A 26,734-nucleotide genomic window follows, 5' to 3' on the forward strand; every position below is an offset into this window, starting at 1 on the left:
AGATGAATCTTAAAACGCTGAAAACTTAATTCGAAAATGCAAACTAAGCTGAAAACGAAGAAAATCACAACAAACAAGAGTTTGGCCACTGCCCCCTTCCCTAACTTTAAAAATCTAAGCTTGTTAGTTATTGTGTTGAAATTTGCAAAGAAATATATTCCTGAATCAGCCCATGTTAAAGAGAGAATGTTTACAGTAAGTTCTTTTTGGGCAGAAACGAAGTCTTAAACACACCCTTGGCTTGGAAAATATTACTTTCAAAGTAAGAATTATTGTCTTTGCCAAAGATGAATACAAATTCTTAGTAACAGACCCGGTTAAAACCCGCTTTGTGAGCATTCAGGTTTTCTATTTCGTCATTAAGCTGACTTTCAATTAATCTATATAAATATTACTTTTGAAAATGTAGTTGAAAATTTGCTAAGAGAACCTACAGAAACTAAGCTAAGGAAAACTATTAGAATTCGGCAAAGTGGATTCTCTGCTTCTTGGGAGAGGGAATGTACCACAAAGTGGCTCGGAAACTTTACCAGAACTTGTTCTGAGGCTCCAATTAGAGAGGAGGGGTGTAGGGTATTTTGAAAAATGCCCTTTTTACCAACTTCACTACAAAATAAAAAGAGTAAAAACACGAATGCCCCTTCCCCCTAAATTCTGAAAAAAACACTTTTTGTTTCTTCATTAAAAAAGCGAAGGATAATATTTACCATCACTCCTCTATATTTTCGTGAATTGGTACCTCGTTAATTTGGGTCAGTGAACCTATCCAAATTTTGTTCAAGGAATTTATCAAAACTTTTCTCAAGGAATAAGTAGAAATGTGGCTGAGGATCTGCTGGAATCTAACTAAGGGATGTAACAGAATTCCAGCCATGGTATTTTTTTAAATATTGCTTGTTTTAGAACAAATCAATTCTTTAATAGATTATAACTTAGTTGACAATCATGACAGCATATGGGTTATGTCTTTAATTTTTAATAATGAATATTCACTGCGAAGTGGGCTTTTTACTAGTTAGCTAAAAGTTTTAACTTAGCAAACTTTTAACTGGGCTCAGAAGAAATCTGCTTCGAGTGGTAGATTTCCTTAACATTTCAATACTCCTTGCGGCCACCCTTACCAATCAGTTAAAAATTAAATTAAATGGAATTCCTAGATTCAACTAGGCACATAGATTCAAAATAGGCGTCCAAATGAAAATTTGAAACACGGCACATTTCTTATAAACTAAACCAAGATTATCTATCTTAGTTATATCATTTTGGTATCGAAGCCAATTAAAAAGCAATAAAATACACAAAATATAAAATTTTACACCTACTGTTTTCTTTTCATACAATTCAGGATCTTTATCAACTAAGTCACTGACACTACAATTCCACCAGCTGTCAGGTCCTTTTTCGTCAATTAACTGACAAGCTCTCTCCACTATCTCCCTGAAAGACAATCTTACTTAGTAAAAGGTAAATCTTAAACACAAATCAACAAGTGGTAATTATGAGCTTACTGTGTTCTGGTAATTAATAGTTTACCAGTGGATAATCATGGCAGGACGTCAAGTGCAGATGTATGAAGGCACAAAGCTTTTGTTGATTGTACTTAAAAAGTTTAATTCTTATGGCGTGAATAATTTCTTAGTTATTTCGTATTTTTGCAAATAATTAGTTCAAAGTTTAATATAATCCAGTAAACAATTATGCTGGAAGTCACAGACAGACACACAAAGGATCATAGTTCTCGTTGATTCAACTCTTAACTCGTAATTCCTATGCCTTTACAAATTTCTAGATTAGCTCAGAACTTTATAAACTATTACTTCGCCAAGATTATGAATATTCTATCTTATTATAAAAATCATGTAATTTATCTAGCAGCATTTAATAAATTATATACGGGAACGATAAAGGGACCCAGTCATTCAGCCAGCTTAGCTACTTTTTTAAAAACATCAAAGAAAGTTTGTCACAAGCTCCTTGAAACCTTAAGTATATTGAAAAAAAAGTAATGGTTGTATCAAGTAGCAGGGTAGTCATTATCACTTCAAATTTTAATGTTTTGTCACACTCTTATTGTGGGCAAGGGCCAGTACAGCTAATTTTGAGATCCCCGCTCAATCCCAGTGAGCTGGAATTCAATATAGTGTTTCTTTCTTTGTACGGCGAAACAATACATTATGATATTAATTATATATTTCATTCTAATTCTAAATATTACGTAATTATATTTTTCTTTATCAACAAATAATCATCCAACTACCTAGATACCACCCGGTTGCGTTGTTACAGAGGTACTGCGGAATTAAAGTGTTTATTTATATTGAATCGTTAAAAGTTTTCAAAAAATAAGATGTGCAAGAAAGAACGTATCCAAGATGGGGGGTTAAATATTTTCAACTCCCCCCGAAACGTTTGTACGAATCAGAGAAAGGTAGCGAAAATACATGCAATTAAATTTTTGATGCGGTTTAGAAAGTTTTTTTGTTCCCTCTCCAAACAAAATCCTGGATACAGCGCTATGTGCAAGTGTTAAACCAATTAAGGCAACAACTTTTCATCCAACCCTTTTTTTTGTCTTCTTTTTTCAACAAAAAAAAATTAATATATTTCCGTTAACTAATAAAAGTACAAAATTTAGGCTTTACATTCGGAAGCCTTTATCAACCGCAGAAACAAGAAAAAAGAAAAAGTAAAAATAGATTAAAATGTTAACTCGTACCAGAAAGACACTCACATCTGGTAACATAGAAAATGTTGTTTTTGTTTAATAACAACGACTATAATTTATCTAATATGGATTCTTTTTGATTTTTTCCTTTTTTCATACAATATTTGTGTGAATTGTTCTCAACTTTTTGTGTTTTTTTTTTCTCAATGTTCATTACCTTAAGTACAAGTATTTACCCGTCATCATAAGTTCATTTAATTTTAATTAGAATTAGAACGACAGTTTGGTCGAAGAAGTTACTAAAATAATACCTCCTGACCGCGTTTCAAGAGGTTTCTCCAGAAGCAGGGTTTGAGAATCTCTAAAAATTGAAGATTTTACCTGTGTTTTTAAATGAGAAGGAAAGAGTTGAATCTAAACATATTTCGCAGAGGAAAAATTTTACAAATGTTGAAAATCAGTTTGGTCAGTTTGGTTTTGACAAGAACAGATAAGGATACAGCTTAGTATGTTTGCAATTTTACTAATTTTTTCTGGTTGACTATTTTAGGAATTAGCATATTATTATTTTTTATCCCACCTCCTCTCCTTTTAGCAGTAAAAACATCTTTGAATTCCAAAACTAATAAATATATTTACCTACCACTTACACACAAAAACGAACAAATTAAAAATCGTATAGCAAATTTCACAACCAATTTACAGCAATTACCATTACCACTGTTCCAATTACCATTAATTAACAATTTTTACCAAAAAATTACCAATTACCCATTACATCTGCCCAGCTGTTTTCGGGGTGCAGTTCCATCACACGTCACCTCTTCCATGAATTCAACAAAATACTTTTTATTTACTCCAAAATCTCCCTGTTTACCTTAAATTCCCTTCCTCCAATTTACTCCCAAATACCCTAATTCACCGAAACAAAACTCTTGTCGTGTCTTCATTTTGTACAGAAAAACACTTAACAAGAAAATGCTGATACCCCAAAAAATGTTGGTTGCGGCCACTGAGACTTTATATCCCATTATATTTTATTTCTACTACTACTAACAACTCACCAGAGCACCAAACCACCTGAGGCCGACACAGCTACGCACGATCCTTCACCATCTCAATCTATTCAAAGCCTCCCTCTTTACACCCTCCCAGGAAAGTCCCATTTCCTTTAAATCTTCCTTTATGACATCCTCCGACCCTAGAAGAGGACGACCTTTTTTCCATTTAGCCCTAGACGGTTGGCCGGAAAGGACAATCTTCGGCAATCTGTGCTTCATCCATAGAACGTACCAGAGCCAGCTCAACCTTTCTTTGATCTTTGATCCATTTTTTTATCTTTTCTCAATCCCTTACTTAAAACTACAAATAACCCACTTATACCACCGCTACCTCCATCCTTTACGAGACTAGCTTAACCGTAAACCAACTGATCATCATTCCGGGTGTGCATGGAGTAAGATAAAAAAACTATCCTTAGCTATTCCATTTAGGTCACAGCCTACATAAATTGCTAATCTTGCACAAGAAGATCACCATCCAGATCAAACTTCAAGATACAAAATCATTAATCTTGTACGATAGTCTGAAACTAAAAAAAAACTGATTATTAACCTAAAAAAAACAATTACTTATTGACCAATGGCTTCCCGTCTTTATACAGCACAGGTATAGGGACGCCCCAAGACCTTTGTCTTGATATGCACCAGGGAGGTCGTTTGGAAACTTCCCAGCGTAGGTCATGACCTAGTGATTTTGGCTTTAAATCTACTTCGTCCAGTGTTTTCTGAAAAACGTGTAAAAATTCGTAATTAGAAAAACTCTTAGAAAAAAGACTACTAGGAAAAAGGAGTTAGAAAAAAAGTCATTTTAAAACCAAAGGGTTTTTGAAAGTGTTCCCTCAAAAAAGCTGTTAAAAAGTTTTGAAAGAAGTTGTTAGAAAGTTAAAAGTTGCTAGAAAAAGAAAAATGTTGTTAGAACAATTTGAATTGAGGAGCATAGCGTTCCCTCAAAAAAATAAGTAAAGATAAGCACAAAAATTTGGTTATATCAAAAGTATGAGCTGAGAAAGAGGTCTTATTTGCAATGGAAAAGTTTTATTGTTTTTATGACACATTTTGAGAAGAAAATTTCCTTCATTGGTGTCTTTTATGTCGTAACTCTTTGCCATGGAAAAAATCGCTTCTTCTTTTTTTTTTTTTTTTTACTCAGTCACAAGATATAAGCCAACAGGACAAAAAATAAATCAAGTCAAGAAAAAAAAAACAACAGAAAAAAAAATAAAGATTGATACTTGACAGAGTTTTACTTTAATAAATTAGAACTATAAATTAAATAATAAAGTATTAAATAATACTATAAAATGATTAAGCAATTAAAACATTAAGTTAATACCTAATAGCTTATTTTTCTATTGCCTTAGCCATGCCCACTTAAAATTTTTTTTTTAGTATCTGACTGCCAATTGGCTTTCATGTTTTATCACTTTTATGAATCCAAAAAATAATAATGCTTTGAATTTAACTTGTAAAGAAACAAAATTAATTGATTTGGCTTATAAGTGGCTCTTCTTCGGATAAAAAACTGAATATATTATATATTATTGATCACATATTTTATGCATTCTAATTAGGGTTCATTCCCTTAAAATAGATGGACGTGAAAAGATCTTGCTTCGATCCAGAAAGGCAAAAAAAAAGATTCAAAAGAAATATCCCTGAATTCGAAGTCATATCTGACGCAAGAACAAGACCAGAGAATTTTGCCAGGGGGTGGGAGGGCATTTTTTGATGAATAGGGGTAATGTTGATGACTTGAAACATTATAAATGTATTAATCAATATTAAAGTCTTCATTAAAATGCCTTGATTGTAAATAATCTAATGGAAAAGGTGTCATATCGTAATCTAAGTCTAGAAAGGTTTTATTCTCCTAGACGATATTATGCTCTCTCAAACCCCTTTTTGAATGTTTTTGGGACATATTCCATCGAAACAATCAATGTAAACGGGATACGAACAGCCATGCTTATTTAAAGATTCTATACCGAACCACACCGATGATTCCACTACTAGCCATACTTCCTACCTGCAATACAGCAACATTATTCTTGCACATTGCACTAATCAATCTAACGTATTTATCTGGTATACCATTTAAGAACAGGGCTTTATTAATCTTTTCAATCAACTAAATCAAATACCTCTTCATAATCTATATAACTGAGGACTAAAGGGGTGTGATGATTCAGATGCTGATCAATTATAAACCTAGATTGAAAATTTGGTTGAAGCATCTTCTCTCCTTCCTATCACCTCAAGATTCTCTGTCAGTTCAGTCACATGCCTGTTCACAATCAATAAAAGTCAGATTTATCGAGGTCTAATGACTCTAAAACTCGGCAACTATTAACCAAAATATGAAGATTTGGTCAGTACATCCTGTCCGCTTCCTAAAATTGTTCTTCCCTTCTTCGCTGGATTTTTATTTCTAAAAACTTTATCTACAGCACCTCTTAATAAACCTGTTGTGTTGATCTTTGAATGAATGTATTAATTTATTTACTCAACTCAATGCAATAGAACTTTGAAACAAAATATTACGCTTCCAACGAGAAAGCGGAGCTCGTAATTGTTGTATGTAACGAACAGAAGAATTTACATGAAGGAAAAAAATAAATACATAAATACAAACACTAAACCTAAAACGTATAAAAGGAAAGACTGGAAAAGAAAAGTAATAATGGGTAAGCACGGCAAAGAAGGTAACCCTGACACGGGAAAACAAAGACATATCGATATACAAGAACACAAAATATGCTAATGCTTTATCATCTAAACTCAAAAAATAATGCTTAATATATTCTGACTACTTTGAAAAATGAGGAGATTTCAATTTTTTTCATTGTTGTTTTTAATAAGAACCTCAAAAACTGATGTAAAAGCTTGTTTCACTATTCTACTATTAATTTTTGCTCTCGAGAAAAAAAAATACCGATACTCATTTTATAAATAGCGTAGCACAGCATTACAGCTGAAATCGTACAATTCACTCGATTTAACCATTTTCCACAAAATACTGCTAAAGAACATCCTTTTTGGCCAATCATTAAGGGCCAAACAGATAGAAGGTCGTCCCCGGTGTGGCTGCGACTAGGTCGTTAGGAGGGAATGAGGAAAATTTGAAATTTTGAGAGGGTGTACAAAAAAGGCGTTAAACAGATTGGAAGGGAGGAGGAGCGTGCGTAGCTCTGTTGGCCTTGGGCGAATTGGTGTTTCAGTGAGTTGTTCTTAGTAGTAGTGGCAGTACAAAATGACTTATATCACGGTTTTCACGCGTACGTAACCTATTTTTATTTAATTTTTTAAATTTAATTCAAAAACATCCCATTTGCAGCTTTCAAGTCACTTCAATTACTGAGTCATAAAAAAAGCACTCAGTAATTTTGATAAAATCATCATCAGAGGCAAACCTCTGCTATTTTCCATTCTAAGAGAAATTTATTTAATATTCTGGAATTTTTTTTTTCAAATCCTCTATTTTTACGTTGATGTTTAACATACATAAGCATGAATTTTTTATTTTTTATTTAAGCTACATTTCCAATACCCATCATAATAAAGAAAAGAGCTCAAATTTTTCTATTCTTCTAAAAAGTCCAAAGAAACAATCCCAAGAAGAAAAAGAGAAAAACAGAGAATTTTTTTTTAATATTACTTGATGATTTTTGGCAGATTTATTTAAAGTTTGTTATGCTGAAAACTAAATCTATTGAAAAGTTTCAGTTATACTGAAACCAAGTTCTTGTATTCGCGAAAAACCTCTCGAGATCAATTTGTGGCTTATAATTTGACATCTATTTTTAAAATCCGAATAATTACTGCAAATTCTCGCAAGAAGTTCCAATTTCCCTTAAATCTTTCCTATAAGACCTCCTCCCACACTATTTCGGGAGGGCCTGCTATCTCAGCAGCCTAAACACATAAAATAGAGATACGCCATCCATACCAGAGCACTAGAGCGTATCTTCTCTACATCAATGAACCATTGCAATGATGCGCGATAGATAACTGGTAACTTTGTTCGCCAGTCGTATGGATAGCTGTGAACAAATTTTTCTATTTTCATAATGCTCTCCCCTAGAATGAGAAAAAAGTATATATAATAAGAAATAAAGAAAAATCCAGATTGAAAAAAAATATACATGCAGGGAAGATTTGTCACTACCTTGCCCAAATGACAACATCTTCAAAAAGTTTGCCCACAATGTAATAATTATGTACAGAATTTTTGTCAGACCGTCTAGTGTCCCCACCTTTTATATCATATATTGATTCCCAGACTGCAAGAGAGAAAAAGAACATGAGATGAGATCCAAATTTTCCCTTTCATTTTTCTCGTTTTTTCAGCCATATTAACCCTATCATTAATGTCAATTCCTTTCTTATTATATTATTCATATTTCTACCATTCATTGTGCAAGTATATTATGAAATTTATATGGTTTGTGTTACTTCGGTAATACAAAAGTAAGCAAAAGCTTACATAAAGGAGGCTGAAGTTGAACTGGCAGAGCTTGGCATCCACTAATAGTTTTTGTTTCGTTTAAAAAAACAGCAGTTAACATTTAGTGTGGATAAGGGTAACCTTCTAGAGCGCATGGCATGTTGCACTTGTTCATTGTATCTTCTTGTAAATTTATTGGATAGAATCAGACAAATGACTAAAAATATGTAGAGAATCAACAACTGCCAATTATTTTGACAAAAAAAAAAGGTAGATAGCAATCTGAAACAACAATTATCTTCGGATATTGCTCTGAACAAGTTCAGTTTATAACAAACGTTCAAAAATTGTGTGTTCTTAAAAAGTCTTATAGAAGCTACCTGAATGCTTCCCTAAATGCTTCCATTTCAACATTCAAATGCTTAAAAATTTAAGCGGGCACTTTTTACACAAAAATAATTTGTGCATTCCAAATATACAGCATTTTTTGGGGTTACCAAATAAAATTTCTACTACCCCAGAACATATAGGGATGAAAAATTTATTCCTTTTGATAACTACTTGACTGAACCCGCATTTTTAAAGTCTTCAGCTTGAAAAAGATTGCCTTCGTCCAACAGTTACTGATGCAAAACCTGGTCTGTGAAAACACCTTTACAAAAACACAATATAAATCTTCGAGCATGGTAGTTACTATATTTTACCAAGAATATTCTTTGAATAATTCTGAGTTTTAAAGAATAGCTTTGAGATCGCATGTCCGACACTGAAATCCACTGTGCCAGAATTATGAAAAGGAAAGCTGCAACCAATGTCAAGGACCGCCACCTAAAACGGTTCGGCCACCTCCTACGTAAAACGCCGTAATGCCTAATTCATCAAATCCTTGGAGCCCCACAATGCAGCTCCTGTAAAAGTCTTCCAGGATGGCACAAGAAGAAGTGGAAGGAGTTTGCCAAAGAAGACAGTACACCCACGTGGTCAACCCCGTGGGTCGTCTTTGCGAAGTACCAAGTAGGAGATCGTAAACACCCAATTCAAGAGTTCTTGGAGATCCTTGATGATTGACAATGTGGAATCATCCTTCATTCCTGCCACAAGTAAGTACAGTAGATCGACATGAAAAAATATTTTGGTTAATTGATAGAAAACTAGATAACTGGGACAAAACAAACTTACGGCAACCAATGAATAAATGGAGTTGATTTAGAGAGAGTGGGTAATTTATCTTTTTTTTCCTTTTTTATGCAAATGAGTATTTGCAAAGGTATTGAATTTTATTCTTCTAAACTTCAAATTAAAAGGACAAGTCTTTTAAATGAAGTAAAGAAAAACATTTGAACCGAAAATTTTACTGTTTAAAGTAAACACACATAAAAAATCCTTCCAATTACGAGAAAACCAGAAAAATACTTTTAGTCTCGCTCCAATGATTCTGGTACTAAAGCATTCATTCTTGAAATATTGGGACAATAAGTCAAACTAGCACTAAGGGCGGAGGTTAAGGAGAGAGGAGGCAACTTAAATACAGGAGGTTTGTTTTGAGTTTTAATGTCACTCTTTACTTATGTTTGACGAAAAACATTGTTTTCCTTTATTGAATTTCTGTTTGTTTCTAACAGAATTATCCCAAACATTAGGAAAGTTACTATCCCCAAATTTTAAATTTTTACGTTTAAGTTTCATTTTTATAACGATCCTTCAAGGAAGAAAATTTATTTGGTATATTTTCAGTCTAAAATAAAATTACATTCTCATAGATAAAACTATTTTTTCCGGCAACAATAAAAGGACATAATATATTGTGGGTCATTCCTAAACATAGGAAAGTCCATATTATGGACTTCCCTATGTTTAGGGATGAGTATCATAACGCACACTGGTATAACCACAGAGACTGGGAGGTTATATAAATTCTCATGCAATAGTTAGCAAAATTTTTGCTCGATAACAGACAGAATACACAAAATTGGCACTTTGCTGTGATATGATCTCTTTTGTTAGATAAGAAGAATTCTCGTTAGATTGATAGATTTTAGAATTCTCGTCTAGATCACACTCCTCTCTGAGGTTGTTTAGCCACCTTTTTTAAAACCAAGCAAATTTTCATATACTAATAATTCAGGTGAGAAAATTTTAAACTAATGAATCTTGTGTAATTGCAATTAGTATAAACAGTAGGTTCGGTTGACGTATATGCTGTAATTAATACCCGGTATTTTAGGGTTGTTTTCTCTTGGTAAGGGCTAATCTTTCATTATAGTTTGTTTCTGCAAACTATTGGATCCAGGGCTTTACTAAATCTAAAGGTGGCTTTGAACACCCCCATCTCATCCATCAGTCCTTAGTTTTAAGTTCAAGTTAATAATAATAATAAAGGTTCGATCGTCCCTAAATGAGGGCAATCCTTGAAGACGCATAAACAGTAAAATATTCCTTTGGGGGGAAGAGGATCAAAATATCAAAAAAAGGTGTTGAGATCATCTTTTTCGCAGTTTTCAAGGGGAGTTCTTTCGAGTAAGTACTTATTAAAGGAGATGGACTCTCAATATAACCACACTCCCTTCGGCGCAGGTGTATTTGTGAATGTAATTTTATTTTACACTTAATTATTCTGCAATGAGCTAGCTGTACCAGCCTAGTGGTTAGTATGCTTGACTTGCAATCGTTTGTCCGTAAGGGCAGGAGTTCCAGTCCTGGTTTCTTTAATTGTTTGGTTTAGACAGGGGGTCAGCTCTGAGACTCTGTAAGATCAGCCAGAAACGACCCAGCTTCAAATGGGTATCTGGAAAAATTTGGGGGGAAACAAAGGAAGTATCAGGTGATTTGTCCCCACACACATTGCACTCCTGACCAAAGGTAGAACATCAGGACATTGGTCCCAACCAAAAGCAGTGAGTTAAGAAAATGGTACAAGCACCACGGGGACCCTTGTCTGCATACGAAATGGCTTTTTTTTACCCTGCATCGCAATCTAAGTCCAGAAAAATTCCTTAGAATAAAGGGAGATTAAAAAGAATTTTTTTTTTCTTAAAATCCACAGAAACTTAGAAGGTTCGGGCCAAAATTACAACGTTTTGTAAGTAAGGAGCGACTCCGCCAACTAGTAGCTGAAACTCTAAAAAAACCGAATTTTCATAACAATAGATATTTCAAAAGGATTTAATTTTTATACTGATTTTCAATTATACAAAATTCATTAAGTTTAATATTACTCATCAAAAGCTAAGAGTCTTATATTCATATACAGAATAAATTTTGTTCGTGTTGGGTTTTAGTGTTATTCTTTACTTTGAGTTGAAAAAAGTGCTTTTATTAAATTAATAATATACAAAGCTCATAATAGCAATATTCAAACAAATAAAGATAAACGAATATTTGATACCTAGTAACTCAAGAACTGCATCCTGTCCATCGGTAAATATATCTTTATTATCAAGTTGATTGCCAGCGTCGACTCGAAACTTTCCGCATTCATCCACGAGATCGAGCTACGGAAAAAAGACCATATAAATAAGCCAATATTTTACGGATAATTCGTTAATAGAATACAATTTTTCATTCCCTAGAATATTTAGAAGCGATTAAAATCAAACAATAAGAAGATTAAAATTATTTCCTTCGGCATTTTTGCTCATAGTCTTTTCCCTTTTCACAATTTCTGTGTTTTTTATTCAGTTTTAATAATAATTAATGAAAATAGTAATATTCGCGTTAGCTTTTATTTCTACCCAGACCGGCAACCTCTAACAAAAATATTTCTCATACTCTCGGAGATGCTCAACTATAAATGAGTCGAATAATGCTTATCAAGAAATCTAGTGCTGGTTCTTGAACAGGATCATTTTATATAGCAAATACATTCATTGAATCAAGATAGATACCTTCGTAGATAGAAAAAGCTGCTACATAGCTGCTAAGAAAGCTGCTACATAGAAAAAGAAAATTATTTATCACTAGATATATACTTCGATTTCTCGTTTTAAGTTTTTTTATGGAAAAATGCATTTTTAGGGTAATAGTTTGTCCGTATCAGCCGTCTCATCGAAATGATTCGTCATGATTCCTTCGTTAACGCTGCTGTTGCCGCAATCTTGTCTAAACTCCAAACCCTCTAAAGCCATACAAAAGTACACTTTTCCTCAATTCACCCTATTCAAATCATCTGCTTGGGCACAAATCAGTGAAATCCCCACAGATATTTTAGAAGCACCTACCATGCAATACTAATATATTAGTAGGCAGCAAAAAACGGTAAATGTTGAAAAAAAAATACCTTTTGGAGAATTGAACTTTTATGTACGGGACTGTCTGAAACACAAAAAGTTGAAGTTATTTTTTTACAGTAGTCCCCATTTTCTACGTTATTAATCTTTCTTATTCATCATCTTATTCTTTGTTGCGTAAACTGCTGCTAAAAACTTGTTACAGCTTAAAGCCACCTTTGACCGCACAATCGGAACATTTTCTCCATCCCAGGTACGTAAGCAAGATTTTTGTTGGGGAGGAGGGCAAATAATAGAAAAAAAATTTGTTAATCCAAATAAGAAATTTAAAATTCGAGTGAAGTTAGGATTTTGGGGAGATCTGGCCCCGAGCCCCCCTCTGTGTAAGATAAACTGCTCCGACCCACTCAGGTCAAAATAGCTGTTTAGCGACCAATCTCCAAAGATTTTATGTTATTTCTTTGCATGATAATCAAAACCTACAATAAAGAGTCCAGCCGCTCTCTTAGCCCCTTGTGGTCTCTGTGGTTGAACTATTTTAGGTATAGAATCTTTTTAGATCGAGAAGGTACTCCCAAGTAGCCTAATCCAGTCTATCTGAATAAATATAGTAAAGGGTTCAAACCCATTTTCTTATAAAATATTGCATAAGGGTTCACTACCAATGCTCATTCCCAAAATTGTTCTCAAACCGTTTTTCCTGAGAAATCTATAGCATATACTATACTTTTTTCTTTAATGACCATTTTTTGCGGCTATCTGTGGAGATAATAATAGCTAATTTTGTAGGTAATTATATATTGCACTTTGCTACAGGGAAAAAATTTTGGGCTCAAAGTTAATATATCTTATAATATCCCTACCCCAACCTACAGAAATTAAATCACTATAACAATAAATTATTAGCTTCTCGCTTGGAGAAAGAAAAAAAAATAGATTTTTCGTGCGATTTAATCGCACGAAAGTAAAATCTTTCGTTCTTCATATATATCAAATTACGGATAGATAGTATGCTTTGGAAATTATTCAATAGCCACATACAAGAAAAGTACTGATAGAACATGCCATGAAACCAAAAAATGAAATGAAACATAAAATATGAGCTTTAGCGCAAATCATGCCTCACTGCATTAAAAAAATAAACGGTAAAGAAACAGTATTTAATTCTAGAAGAAGAAATTTGGACTTGTCTTTATTGGATTTAGTTCCAGACGAATAAATTCAGAATTTTTCGATCATATTGAAACATATAAAATTTTTGTTTCTTTCAAAAACGAAAGATAAATAAGAAATAAATTACAAACCGCCACTAGGAGGTTATGTTTGCGTGTCATTTCAAGACCTTCCGGTCAGTCCATGAGCAGGTGCTGTGTGGACTACAAAGCAAGGAAATATAGACAAGACAGAGAAAAGGTATACAAACGTAAACCTATGGTGGAAAAATCCAACAACGTCACTGTTTGTATATAATTTATGCTACATGACTTATTCTAGATGTAATTCCCGATCAATAGACCTCATTTTTTCTTTTATAGATTCAATACTTAATCTTATGTTGGACTTAATTCCAGATCAATGAATCCAGGTTTTTTTCAAGACCATATCTAAAGACATTAAGCTGTTTTTCCTTTTCCAAAAACGAAAAATAAATAAACAACAAAATACAACCAGGAAGTTCCATTTACATGCCATTTCAAAATTTTGTGGTCCATGGTGTGCTGTGTGGACTACACGGCAGAGAAATATGGAAAAGGTAGAGAGAAAGAAATACAAACGTAAACACACGACAGAAAAAAAAATCCCAAAATACCACTAAGTGTTTATAATATATTCTGAACTTCTACGTGACTTATTCTAAATTCATTTCCGCATCAATAAATCTAGATATTTTTCTACATTTAACGCTTAATTTGATGTTGAATATAATTCCAGATGAATGAACCTAGAATGTTTTTAGACCATAGTGAAACAAATTAAACTATTGTTTGTTTTTCATAAGCAAAAGATAAATGAGCAGCATAATACCACTGGGAGATTATATTTGCGTGCAACTTCAAAATCTTCTGGTCCATGGGCAGGTGCAGTGTGGACTAGTCCTGTTCCTTTCTCAGTTGTTACATGATCAGATCCAACCAATGGAAGCTTCTTATTGTAGATAGGATGAATGTATTCTATTTCTTTCAGCCTAGAACCTACAACATAAATTAGTGTACAAAGAATAACAAAATAAAGACATTTTCAGCCCTCTATGCCCATCTTTAGGTCTATTTATACTAGAAAATTACGGTTTTCTAAAGTTTGTCTTTTTAGTTGTTGGGAAATTATGAAGCTATAAAGAAAATATTACAATTTTATCAGTGTTGTCACGTTGAACCGATATCAATAAAATAAAAAAAATAGATAAGTAGAAAATAAATTAGTAGAATAACCAAGGCCAAGGTGTTTTTTTCACAGCTGAAAAGAGTTTGGAAGAATACGAAGATAACTTTGCGAACGATATTCGAAGCAGCGGTGACGACAGTGGTCAAATATGGTTCTGAAGCGTGGGTGCCCAAGAAAACGGAGTAGGGCTTGCTATATGTTTTCCAAAGAAATTGCCAACGGATGGTTTTGGGTACACGACTAACTGACCATATCTCGAACAGTAAACTGCACGTAAAATGCGATTATATCCCGCTTTCTACGGCTATAATTAGAGAAACATTGAGATGCCTAAGACATGTTCTCCGGATGAAAGATAGCAGATTGCCGAAAATTGGCCTTGTCGGCCAACCGTCTAGGTCCAAATGAAAAGCAGGTCGTCCCCGAATGAGATGAGAGGACGTCGTAAGGAAATATTTAAGGGAAATAGGAACTTCTTGCGAAGGTGTAAAGAGAGAGGCTTTTATAGATTGGAATGGAGGAGGAGTGTGCGTACTTGTGTACGCACACTCCTCCTTGTGGCCTCAGGCGGTCTGATGCTGCAGTAAATTATTAGTAGTAGTAATGGTAAAACAAATTAGTCGAATTTGAAATTTAAAATCGGAGCTTTTGATGCCCTTTTTAAGAGTCAAAAGTGATCGAAGGATATAGTTCTAACAGTATTTACAGCAGTAGAATTGATATTACTAATAGTAGATTGAATAGCGGCAGTACTACAAACAGCAGTGCTACAAACATATTGCCGTTTGGTCAGTAGAACATCCTTCTCATCAAGTCCTGGAAGTTTCAACTTAGTACAATCAGCCATTGCTATGACATTGCTGATATGTCCTTTTGATAACCTGTATGTTCATAAACTTCTTGAAATTTTAATTTCAATGCTCTTAGCCTTAAAAATAATTGCAATAGAAGTACTAGTAGCAGTAGCAGTAGTAAATATAACAGTAACAGTAGCATTAGCAGTAGCGTGCACATATTGCCTTTTGGTGAGAAGATCTTCCCCTTTAAGCATTCTCTGAAAGTTCAAACTTAATACCCAAATTAACTCTTGAGATATGCTATTTTGAGAATGTGCGTGCACACAACGTCTTTTGATTTAGTTCAAATTTTCCCTCAATACTAAAAATGGAATAGTGTTGTAGTAGTAGGGGTGGTAGTTGTAGTAGTATTGGTAGCATGCAAATATTGCCTTTTTGATCATTTCCCTTATCATTTCCTGAATTTTCCAAATTAATATACTTAATTATTCCTATGTTACGGTCCTTCGACAATCTTTATACACATAACGTGTTTTGATTTAGTTCAAAACATGCATACCTTTCTCAATAAAATATACAATGTGTAAGCAATGAACGAATTGCATAACTTACAGCCCTGGTCCTGAGGACTGTGGGGAGGTTGACATCCCCAAAGAAAAAATTACTCGACTTTTCAACAATGGTGGACAAAACAGCTCGCATACAATTTCGATCGAACATGTTTTGGGGAAAAATAGGCTTGAGGGGGGTGGCTGATTGCACTCCATTCACTTTTGACTCTTAAAAAGGGCACTTAGACTTCCGACCTCCAATCAGATGAGATCCATCCAATCCAAAGTTTATACGACTACCCACTCCATAAAAACCTTACATGCCATGGGGCATAACTTACAACCCTTGCCTATGGGCTCTTGTCATTGTTTCCATCCTAAAGACATTGTATATGACTTTTGGACTGTTGGTAATAAAATGGCTATCTCACAATTTCAATTGAATGCGTTTTGGGGAAAGAAAATGTCAAGGAGGCGGGCAAGCTGCTCTCAATCATGTTAAACTCTTAAAAGAGAACTAGAACTGTACATTTCAAATCAAATGAGCCTCTTCTAAAGTTCATAAAACCACCCCTTCCATAAAAACATTATATACCCCTGGGGCATAAATTACAACCCTAACCCCCGGATTATGGGGGATTCTGTCAACCCCAAAGACCTTATTATATGATCTTTGGACTATTTTTGAACAAATGGCTATCTTAAAATTTCTATTGGATGCATTAGTGGAAAATACGACGTGGGAGGGGGTGGCTGCCCCCGATCACTTTGACTCTTAAAAAGGGTACTAAAACATCTGATTTCCAATCCAATGAGCCTTCTCCAGTGTTTATATTACCATCCTTTCCATAAAAACGTTATATAACCTCGGGAAATAACTTATAACCCTTGCGCTGAGGGCTGTCGGTGTTATCACCTTAAAGACATAATATTAAGATCTTTCAACAACGCTGAACAAAACGGCTATCTTGCAATTTGATTAGATGTGTTTTGGGAATTAATAGGCGTGGAGGAGGGGCTTGTTGCCCTTCAACCACTTTTGACTGTTAAAAAGGGAACTAGCTCTTTCAATTTCCAATCGAATGAGCCTTTATCGAAGTTTCTACGACAACAAATGGCCATCTCAAAATTTCTATCCGATGCGTTTCGAGAAAATACGAGGTAAGGGGGGTATCCCCCCTCCAATCACTTTGGATATTAAAAAGAGCACTAGAGCTTCTGATTACCAATCCAACAAGCCCCCTCCAAAGTTAATGCAACCACCCTTTCTATAAAAACCTTACATGTCCCCAGGGTATTACCTACAGCTCTCACCCTGAGGACTGTGGGGGGGGGGTCATCCTCAAAGACATAGTTTCCGGACCTTTCAACGACACCGAACAAAATGGCTATCTCAAAATTTTGATTAGATGTGTTTTGCGAGTGGATGGAAGTGGTGGGGCTTCTTGCCCTCCAATCACTTTTGAATATCAAAGAGGGCACTAGTCCTTCGAATTTTCAATCGAATGAGCCTTTTTCAAAGTTTCTACGACAACAAATGGGCATCTCAAAACTTCTATCAGATGCATCTCAGTACTGCTATTGCGCTGCCTATGATTTGGTGCCATATGTTTTTGCTTTAATTGTTGCCAATTTTTCACCTAGACTCCTGTTTTAAATAGTCCCCCACTACTACTAAAACTAAATAACCCCATATAGAGATATTTTCCCTAATTGAATTCCCGACTATTCCGATTTTTTTAAGATGTTTTTGGCTATGTAAGTTTGCAGGAAACCAAATCAAAAAATTAGATTTCCTGTTCACTATACTTGGTACAAAAAAAAGACGACGAATCTTAAAACTAATCCCAGTAACTCAACTAATTTATTATAATCTTAACATTAAAGTACTAATGAAACTAATATACTTATTGTCATATGCAAAAATAAAGACGACGAATCTTAATATTAATCCCAGTAGCTCAACTAATTTATTAAAGTCTTGACATTAAAATAATAATAAAATAGTATGCTTATTTTAAACATAGAACATTCATTTAATAAATAAATAAATAATATGGTCATGAGTTTTACCCTAAATACTGACCTTATATGATCAAACATTGTTTTCTCACAAATAAAGACAAATCAAGTAGATAAATTTTAAAAACATTATTTTCAAACGAGATAAGAACAGTTTGCGGTAATGAACTGTAAGTAAGGAGTGACTCTGCCCAATAGCAACTAGAACTCTAAAACACGTAGTTTTGATATCGATAGATACGTCAAACGAATTGACTTTTTACGCTGATTCCAAACATATAAGAATCATTCAGTTTAGTGTTACCCATCAGAAGCTGAGAGCCTTAAATATTTGCTCATTTTCGAAAAGGGGAGAAACATCCCCAAAAATTTACGGAATCTTAATGAAAACCGCAACATCAGATTCCAGTTTCAAGTATTCTTCACCAAAAGAAAGATCACGGATGCGGGTTTACTTGTTTCTTTTTTTTGTCCAGAGGTGATCGTTTCAAACCCGGGGTCCTAGGATATCGGGAGATGGCTCACTCAAGCGTATGTCAAAAGTTCTAGGTTCTTTTTAATGGTGAACAAAAAATAGTAGGGCAACTAGCCTTCCTCCCACGCCCCTTTTTTCCTCAAAGCCGTCTAATCGAAAATTTTGAGATAGCTATTTTGTTCAGCATAGTTGAAAGGTCCAACAACTATATCTTTGGGGATAACATGACCCCACAGCCCCTGGATAAAGGGCTGTGTTATAAAATTTGCCTATTGTTTACGTGTAGTATCTGGTATTGGGAAGTATTCAGACATTCTGTTGGGGGGGGGGAAGTGTAAGTTTTCTGACGGAGTGTATTTCAAACGGGAAAAATTTTCCATGGGGGGAGGGGGGTACAAGGGGTGAAATCTCCAGGGGAAATTAGTCCTGGGGGAATTTGCAAGAATTCCTATACGAAATTCTTTTTATGTGTCTTACTTTGTCTTTGCCGACTCAATTTTATAAATGAAGATGTTTTGGGGAATTGTCCAGGGGAAATCCTCAGCAAGGATACAATTGTCTGGAGATTTTTTTTTCGTGGGGAAGGACTTTCTGCGGGAGAGACCCTCCCTGGGGGTATTTTCAGCGGGCGCAACTTTCCATTGTGGTTGTGCGAGTGTGTGTGGGGGGTGGGGGTCCGAGAAAAACTTTCTACGGAGGGGGATTTCCGGCATGACTTAAAACGTCAGAAATTAAAGTCTTTTCCAAATGAAATTATACTAAGAAAAAGTTTTCAGGCAGAATCGTCCGCAAGAAATTTTCTGAGGGGTATTTAAGGATGAAATTACCCAGAGATTTTACGTGAGATGAACTTTCCACGGAGGATTTTTCGGTGGGGGAGGGAATTTTCCATAGAGGAGGAATTGTGAGAGCCGGCATTATTTGAGAAATGATCAGAAATTAAATAAATGAAAAACAAGTCGTTGTTCAACTTAAAGTAAGGAGCAACTTTAAAAATTAAAACAAATAGAAATTGATGGGGTTGGCCCCTCCTCAATACCTCGCTCTTTGCGCTAAGGTTTGACTTTGTGTCCCAGTTCTTTAGGAATGACTCCTGAAACACAAGGGCTGTTTAATTAGAATAAGAAGCTTGTTTAAAAGTACTAAAGAGCTTTAGAGTGAAGAGCAAGGTATTGAGGAGGGATCTACCCCACTAATATGCGGATTAATTTTTGTTTGTTTTTAGTTTTACAATTGCTTCTTACTTACAGTTGAAAAATCTTTTTTGTCGGCATTCACTAGGGACGCCATAGTACTTCTTCTAACAATACCTCATCGCAACATAAAGCTAACTGAGGCCATAGACCATGGTTATGGTAATTTAAAAAATCATGCAAAACATATTTTAAAGGAGACTGGAAAAACTGAAAAATGTATTTCTAGAATTTTTGACTGTAATTAAAGAGCAGCTATTTATGCTATGAATATTTTTCTAGACAATTAAGGTACAGCAGAAACGATTTTGATACCAGAGACGAATACACCATCTATTTCAATGAGTCAGAAATAAGGATATTAAACGTTTTAGAAAAAGCTCAAATATTTTAAGAACCAAAAAAGACACGAAAAAAATGGATTGAACTAATAGATAGAGTCTACTTAGTTTGAGGGAGTCGACAGTAAATTTGCTAATTAAAAGTTTCACGTACTACTACTACAACTAACAACTCACCGTATCACCAAGCCGCCTGAGGTCAACACAACAAAGCTCCATTCTATCTATTCCAAGCTTCCTTCTTTACACCCCTGTCAGGAAGTTCGATTTCCCTTAAATTTTTCTTTACGACATCCTCCCACCCTAACCACGGCCGGCCTGCTTTCCATTTAGCACTAGACGTTTGGCCGATAAGTACAATATTTGACAATCTGTCATCCTTCATCCGTAGAACGTGCCCTAGCCATCTCAACCTTTCTCTCACTATAGCCCTAGAAAGTAGAATTGAACCACACTTTTCGTAGAGCCTACTGGTTTGAGATATAGTCAGACAGTCCTTAAATTACCTTTTAAATTACATAACACCTTTAAATTAACGCAGCCGAAGCCCCTGCGTTCCTCCTCATCCCACCTAAAGTGAGGTATATATCTTTGTTTTTCCCGTTAATTCCCTACTCCTACTTAATTTTCTTCGGGGACGTTCTAGTTTATGTTTAGCTCTTGCTGCGTAGCCAATAAGCTCAATTTTTAACAATGCATAATTCTTCCTAAAAAAAAAAAAAAAAAAAAAAAAAAAAAAAAAAAAAAAAAAAAAAAAAAAAAAAAAAAAAAAAACCTAATCATCCTGACCTTTCTTTCGTTACGCACTTGGACAGTCAGGTCGCAGCAACATGCTTTTAAAAGCTATAAAGGCATCCAACAAAATATCTAGGATAATCCTTAGACGAACTTTCTTTAATAAATACGATGACAACATTCTAGTTGCTTCATACAATTAAATTTTTGTTACGTCTTTGCCAAACCATAGGATCTACACAAAAACTCGATTTTGAATTAAGGATGGACTCCCCTGCTTTTGACACGACGGGTCCAAAAGAACTATTAAAAATTTTCTATCTGTTACAGTTTCTGAGTTGTGACCTAATATTTACAGGGGATAAAACAGATTTCACCTATTTTCCGTAACCAAAACCTGCATATGTAGAAATACTGTTTCAATTTTTCCATGCAACTTTTTTTACGAAAATCACCCGGCGAAATCACATCAGTTTCTCCCGAAAGGCGGCATGTCGAAAGATAGACCATTATTTCCCAAAGTAATTCAATCAATCCAACGTTAGTAATTCGGCAAAAAACAACCCCTATATTCCCACCGTACCTAGTGGTATGAAGCATTTTGTTAAGCTGAAGGTATTATTTACTTTTTTAGCAATCGCATACCCCATTTTTTTAAGATCAGGTTTTATTTAGAGGGAGAGCAAAAATAAAATACAAAAAATAAATGCTAATACACTGGTCCATTATTTTTAGTCAGACCTTTGATGGTACAAAAAAGCTGTAAAAATTAAATTTGAGTAGAGCCACTCATTACGCGATAGTGCAATGAAACAACTCAAGTTGAATTCCCTTGATAGTCGTTAGCGTGAGTCGAAATTTTGGAAAAAAAGTTTGAAATCTTTAACTCATCATAGCTTAATACTCGACCTTCAGAACCCCATACTGAAGGACCTGACACTTGACTCCGACAAATCAACATAGTTATTCACATTTAGTTATTCGCTCAGATTCCAGTACCAAGAGATATCGTAAATCACAAGTCCCTTAGCTTACTCGGACATTTTAGTGATAAGGGTTTAGGAAGTGTTTCATATTTCATGTAGTGCATTTTATGGATAGGCTGTAAGTGCCATAGAACTGATTTGTAGGCATTTAGTATCACTAATTTTACTGCATACATAACGTCCCTGCGATAGATTTTACTATTTTGGTTAATAAAACATCTTATCTTTGTAATGTTGTAGGAAAGAAGTATACCTTCTTTTCAACAATAAATCTAACATATGCATTTTCAGAGGAAGAGAACAATTTTTTTTTATTTTTGGTCTTCGAATCCACAGCGAACAACCGGTTTAAGAGGATTCAAACCTTAAAAATCATTTTACGAGCCTCAACGCCGGCTGACCGTCTCAAAGACATATGGTCTATTTGAAAATCCTCCCAGGGAACTAGTTTTCTTTAAAAGTTACTGAGAATTTGTGCTCTGACTAAAAAATTTGATTAATAAAGAAAAAAAGTAAACTTTCTCAGCCCGTCAGTCAATCAAAGCCGGCAATGCCACGAGAACTCGCAAAGCGGCCAATCCAATCAAACGACATTTTATTTTGGTTCCTGATTTTGGGCATCCATTTTGCGCATCCATTTTGCGGATGCCCAAAATAAAAATAAAACAAATAAAAAAAACAATAAAAACCAAATTTACCCTTATTTGGGAGTAAAATAATATTAGTAGTTTTTTTCCACATTTAAACCTAAGAAATACTACTTTAGCAGCCATGCATATTTAAATAATCATATTTAGCCACATTCCTCAGATCATATACATGCTATTTTTAATCTATATATAAAAGTACCGAATATAAGTAAAAAAGAGGTTTGTAACATTTTGATGACTTTGATTAACTGAGCACTGAATCGTAATAGCGGAACAACCAATCACTTTCCAGTCATTAAGACTGTCTTCAACAGGATGCGCTTGCAAATCTAGCTCCTCTAAATATTAGGGGGGGGGGGTAAAGTATTTGAACACTGTGACGATAGAAGACAATTCTTATTAGATAATATGCAGAACAATTGTACCTCACACATTGGACAGCAGATCAGCTATTCCTAACCCTTCTCCCCCCCCCCTAATGTGCAAATATACAGCTCAAATTTGTTTCTAAAATGCTATATTTTATCTTACTTTGGTAAATTTCATTTGGATTGAGCGTCAGAGAAACATATTAGAAGAACAATAGGTAGGGGGTATACCATTCAAGTATCGATTCTTCTCCAGTTGAAATTAAGATCATCTGACCACACATTTAATGTAGATTAGGTCAGTAGACAAGATAAGTCACAGAGCAGAGAATTCTTGCCCAATCTAATTGGTAAATAATCCTTCATTTATTCTGGCTTGGTTTTTTGGTTTGTCTGATACAGTCTTTCATCTTCTCAGTTAGAGCAAATTCAAAAGGTTAGTTTTCTTTCTTCTTTTTGAGCACTGAATCCCTAAATATTGGGCGGATATCCCTGACGAAATATCTGCCTCTATCATTTTCGCTTCGTTTCTGTTCGCTGGCTGACATTTTTCTCGGCTATTACAATTATATTTTTTTTTGTCATATACCAATCCTGCTTGTAGCCCTTTCTGTCTTTAGCAGATCACAGAACTAATGTAATATTATTTCAGCTAATAAGCCACCATTTAAAAATTGTGATTACCTGTTCTACAATGCGCTTTATCGTTCTGATAAGAAGACATATAAGTCAGACAAACCGTTTTTTAAACTAGGGAACTCAGCAATACTCAGAAAATCGTATGCAATCTTTTTCTACCAGCCTCTTCGCGCTTTTGTGCTCTGAAAATTGCAAAGAATCATAAAATATGACAGTAAATTATGTAAAATACTGGCAAAATACGTAAAATACCGCTAAAATAGGTAAAATACCAATTTTACAGGGGCCCGTAAAATTACAGTAAAATTCATAAAATACCTGATACAAACACTAATCTCTTAACTAAGCTCTGCAAGTTCTAGCGAGACCACATGATCAATTTTAACCATTTGACCACACAAACTGAAAAAGTTTATAATGGACAAGATAGGTTAATTATTTAAATGGGATTACGAAGTGAGACACGACTTAAACCACAGAGACATATATCTCATTTCGTGTTTAAGAAAATAACACACAAAGGACTGCTTCCTATTCCACACCCAATAATGGTTCTGGCTGCTGACTCGTCCAGAACAAACGAGATTTCTGAGAATGTAACTTTACTGAGAAACATAGAAAAAAGAAGATACCTGGAATAGTCAAAATAATACTTGTGGAGATTGATCCAACAGACTGAGTGAATTGATTCAACAGCTCTTTGGCCACAATATAAACGGCTGTATCTCTAAAACAAAAAATAAATTGATTCATAAAAAAATTCAGTGTTGGTCTGGACATATTTCCTAGAACAAGAGCAGAAAGGATTATTTTAGTACACAAGCTTTTCTTACTGCATAAGTCAGTTTCAGTACTCTTAAAGTAATAAATTAGGAACGAGAAAAAAAAAGATAGGTCTATTTTAATTCACACTAAAAAATAACGTTTATCACACCGAACCAATATTCTTAATTTACAATTCGGGTTGCAACTACTGTTTGGTATATTTTGTATATTCACAACCTTATTCTATAATTTCTAATAGAAACATAATGGCTTTAATGAGACGGTCAATTCAGGATATTAAGCTCCCACTTCTTAATTCCACTCGAGAAATTGAATAGATAAAAGGGACTCAAGCATTTTTACAGAAGATATGGTGAATAATGTGATGTATATCTCAGGGTACTCCAGTCAATTCAAAGAGCTTTCTCTGGTTATAGAATTTAGAGGAATTAGCCTGCTATCTGTATGTAGCAATTTATTTAGTAATACTTCTTAGACTGAGAAATGCTGTGGACCAAGTTTTAAGAGAAGAACAGTGCGGTTTGAGGACGAAAAGAGGATATGTCAACCAAATTTTCATTCTTGAGCTAATAATTGAGAAATACTTGAGTTATCAGACACCTTTGGTCCTCTGCTTTAAAGACTATGAGCAAGCGTTCAATTCTGTTGACAGAAGAGCTTTAGCACAGGTCCCATCCTTGTGTGGTATACAAGACAAATTAATTAGAGTGATTACTGCTATGTACGAGAATAATACTGCTGTGGTTAAAGTAGGAAATGGGGTTAGCAGCTGGTTTAGTATTAAAGCAGGAATTAAGCCACGGTTGTGTTTTATTCCCCTTTATATGGATCAATTTGAAGGACATGTCTTAAAGAGCACAGGAAAGGCAGTGGGAAAAGCAACGGAATCAAATGGGGAGGAAAATCTTCCGGGAGAGACTATGCTGATACTTTGACCATTCTAGATAAAAGTGTTAGCAAAATGAATGAACAATAGGGGTTTTGCGAGTTCAGGGTGCTAGAATAGGTTTGAAAATTAATGTTAAGAAGAAAAATTCGCTAAAGCTAGGAATAAGTGAAGATGAAAAGGTGACGTTGGGTAACGAAAAGATTAATAAAGTGATCTTCACTTACCTTAGTAGCATTATTAAAAAAGACTGTGGGAGCAGTGAAGATGTTAAAAGTAGAATGGCGAAGGCTCGGGGTGTTCTTTAAAAGTTGAAAAAAGTTTGAAAGAATAGAAAGATAAGTCTGCGAACCAAGAATAGAATATTGGAAGCTGCAGCGATGACTAGTCGAATACGGTTATAAAGCATGGACACTCCAGAAATGGACGAGCATTTGTTAGATATTTTCCAGAGAGATTGCCTACGGATTGTTTTGATAACCGGACCGACTGAACGTATTTCGAACAGTAGACTGTGCGAAAAGTGGGGTTCAATCCCTTTTTCTAAAGTTTTAATGGGAGAAAGGTGAGATGGCTAGGGCACGTTTTACAGATGAAGGATGACAGAATTCCGAAGATTGTCCTTTTCGGCCAACTGTCTAGGACTAAACAAAAAGCAGGTTGTCTGCGGTTGGAGGGGTGATATCGTAAAAAGGGAAGCTTTGAATAGATTAGGATGGAGGAAGAGCATGCGTAGCTGTTTTGGCCTCAGGCGGCTTGGTGCTGCTGTGAGTTGTTAGTAGTAGCAGTATCTTATCGTATTTTTATCAAAAGTTAAGAGACAATTCTATGTTATCATGACAAGCTTTTTTTCACACTTATTTTATTTTATTTTTGCTGCTATTTGACGATACTCTCTCGGCAAGTTACTTAGATTATCATTCTACACTAGCTTCTACATTTTAACTTAGCCTCTTTTACATTAGCTTCTAGCTACAGTAGTTTCTAAAAATATTCTACGCTAGCTTCTTTTCAACAGCAGGAGGGCTATCTTCCCATTTCTACATATAAAACTGAAACAATTGTTAACCAAGGAACACTCACGAAACAATTTAAGATGCTTTGAGATACTTTCAAAAGTATCTTCTTTCGGCATTTCCTATACTATCATTTGAAAATATAAAGACCGGTGTGCTTGGTTACTTAAAAAAGTCGGCCCGGAAAACTTTCACCCAGAAGGTCTATCCGAGAAACCTTATCTCAAGGAAGAATCGACCCTGGAAAACTGGTCCTGAAAGATGATCCTCTTTAAAACCTCCCCCCTCCCCCTCCACCCCAGAGACTCTCCCTTGTTAAGGTTTATCCTGGAAAAATAGCATGAAAGCACCAGTATGCAGATACATCAACCAACTGAAGAGGCCCTCATTATCTTAAATAAAGATGTTTTCCGTAAAAAATGCATATTCACAACGAAAACTGTTGTCCTAAGGGACAAGTTTTCAGGGGACAGGTTTCCCGCTATGGTAATAAAAATTAAAAGGAGAGGAG

At 34.8% G+C, this 26,734-nt stretch overlaps 1 protein-coding gene across 2 annotated transcripts in view; it reads right to left on the minus strand.

Annotated features, from left to right (window-relative positions):
- LOC136034890 (isoleucine--tRNA ligase, mitochondrial-like) overlaps positions 1–26,734 on the minus strand; it is a 97,920-nt gene that overhangs the window by 49,377 nt on the left and 21,809 nt on the right. For both annotated transcript variants that reach the window (XM_065716378.1, XM_065716377.1), the window contains exons 6-11: positions 24,168–24,262; positions 14,422–14,588; positions 11,556–11,661; positions 7,673–7,803; positions 4,297–4,451; positions 1,323–1,437 (exon numbers count right to left, since the gene is read on the minus strand). In XM_065716378.1, coding sequence (XP_065572450.1) covers positions 1,323–1,437; positions 4,297–4,451; positions 7,673–7,803; positions 11,556–11,661; positions 14,422–14,588; positions 24,168–24,262 — 769 coding nt within the window. The remainder of the gene's footprint in view (positions 1–1,322; positions 1,438–4,296; positions 4,452–7,672; positions 7,804–11,555; positions 11,662–14,421; positions 14,589–24,167; positions 24,263–26,734) is intronic.

This window comes from Artemia franciscana, chromosome 13, assembly GCF_032884065.1.
Source record: "Artemia franciscana chromosome 13, ASM3288406v1, whole genome shotgun sequence".
Classification (NCBI taxonomy): Eukaryota; Metazoa; Arthropoda; class Branchiopoda; order Anostraca; family Artemiidae; genus Artemia; species Artemia franciscana.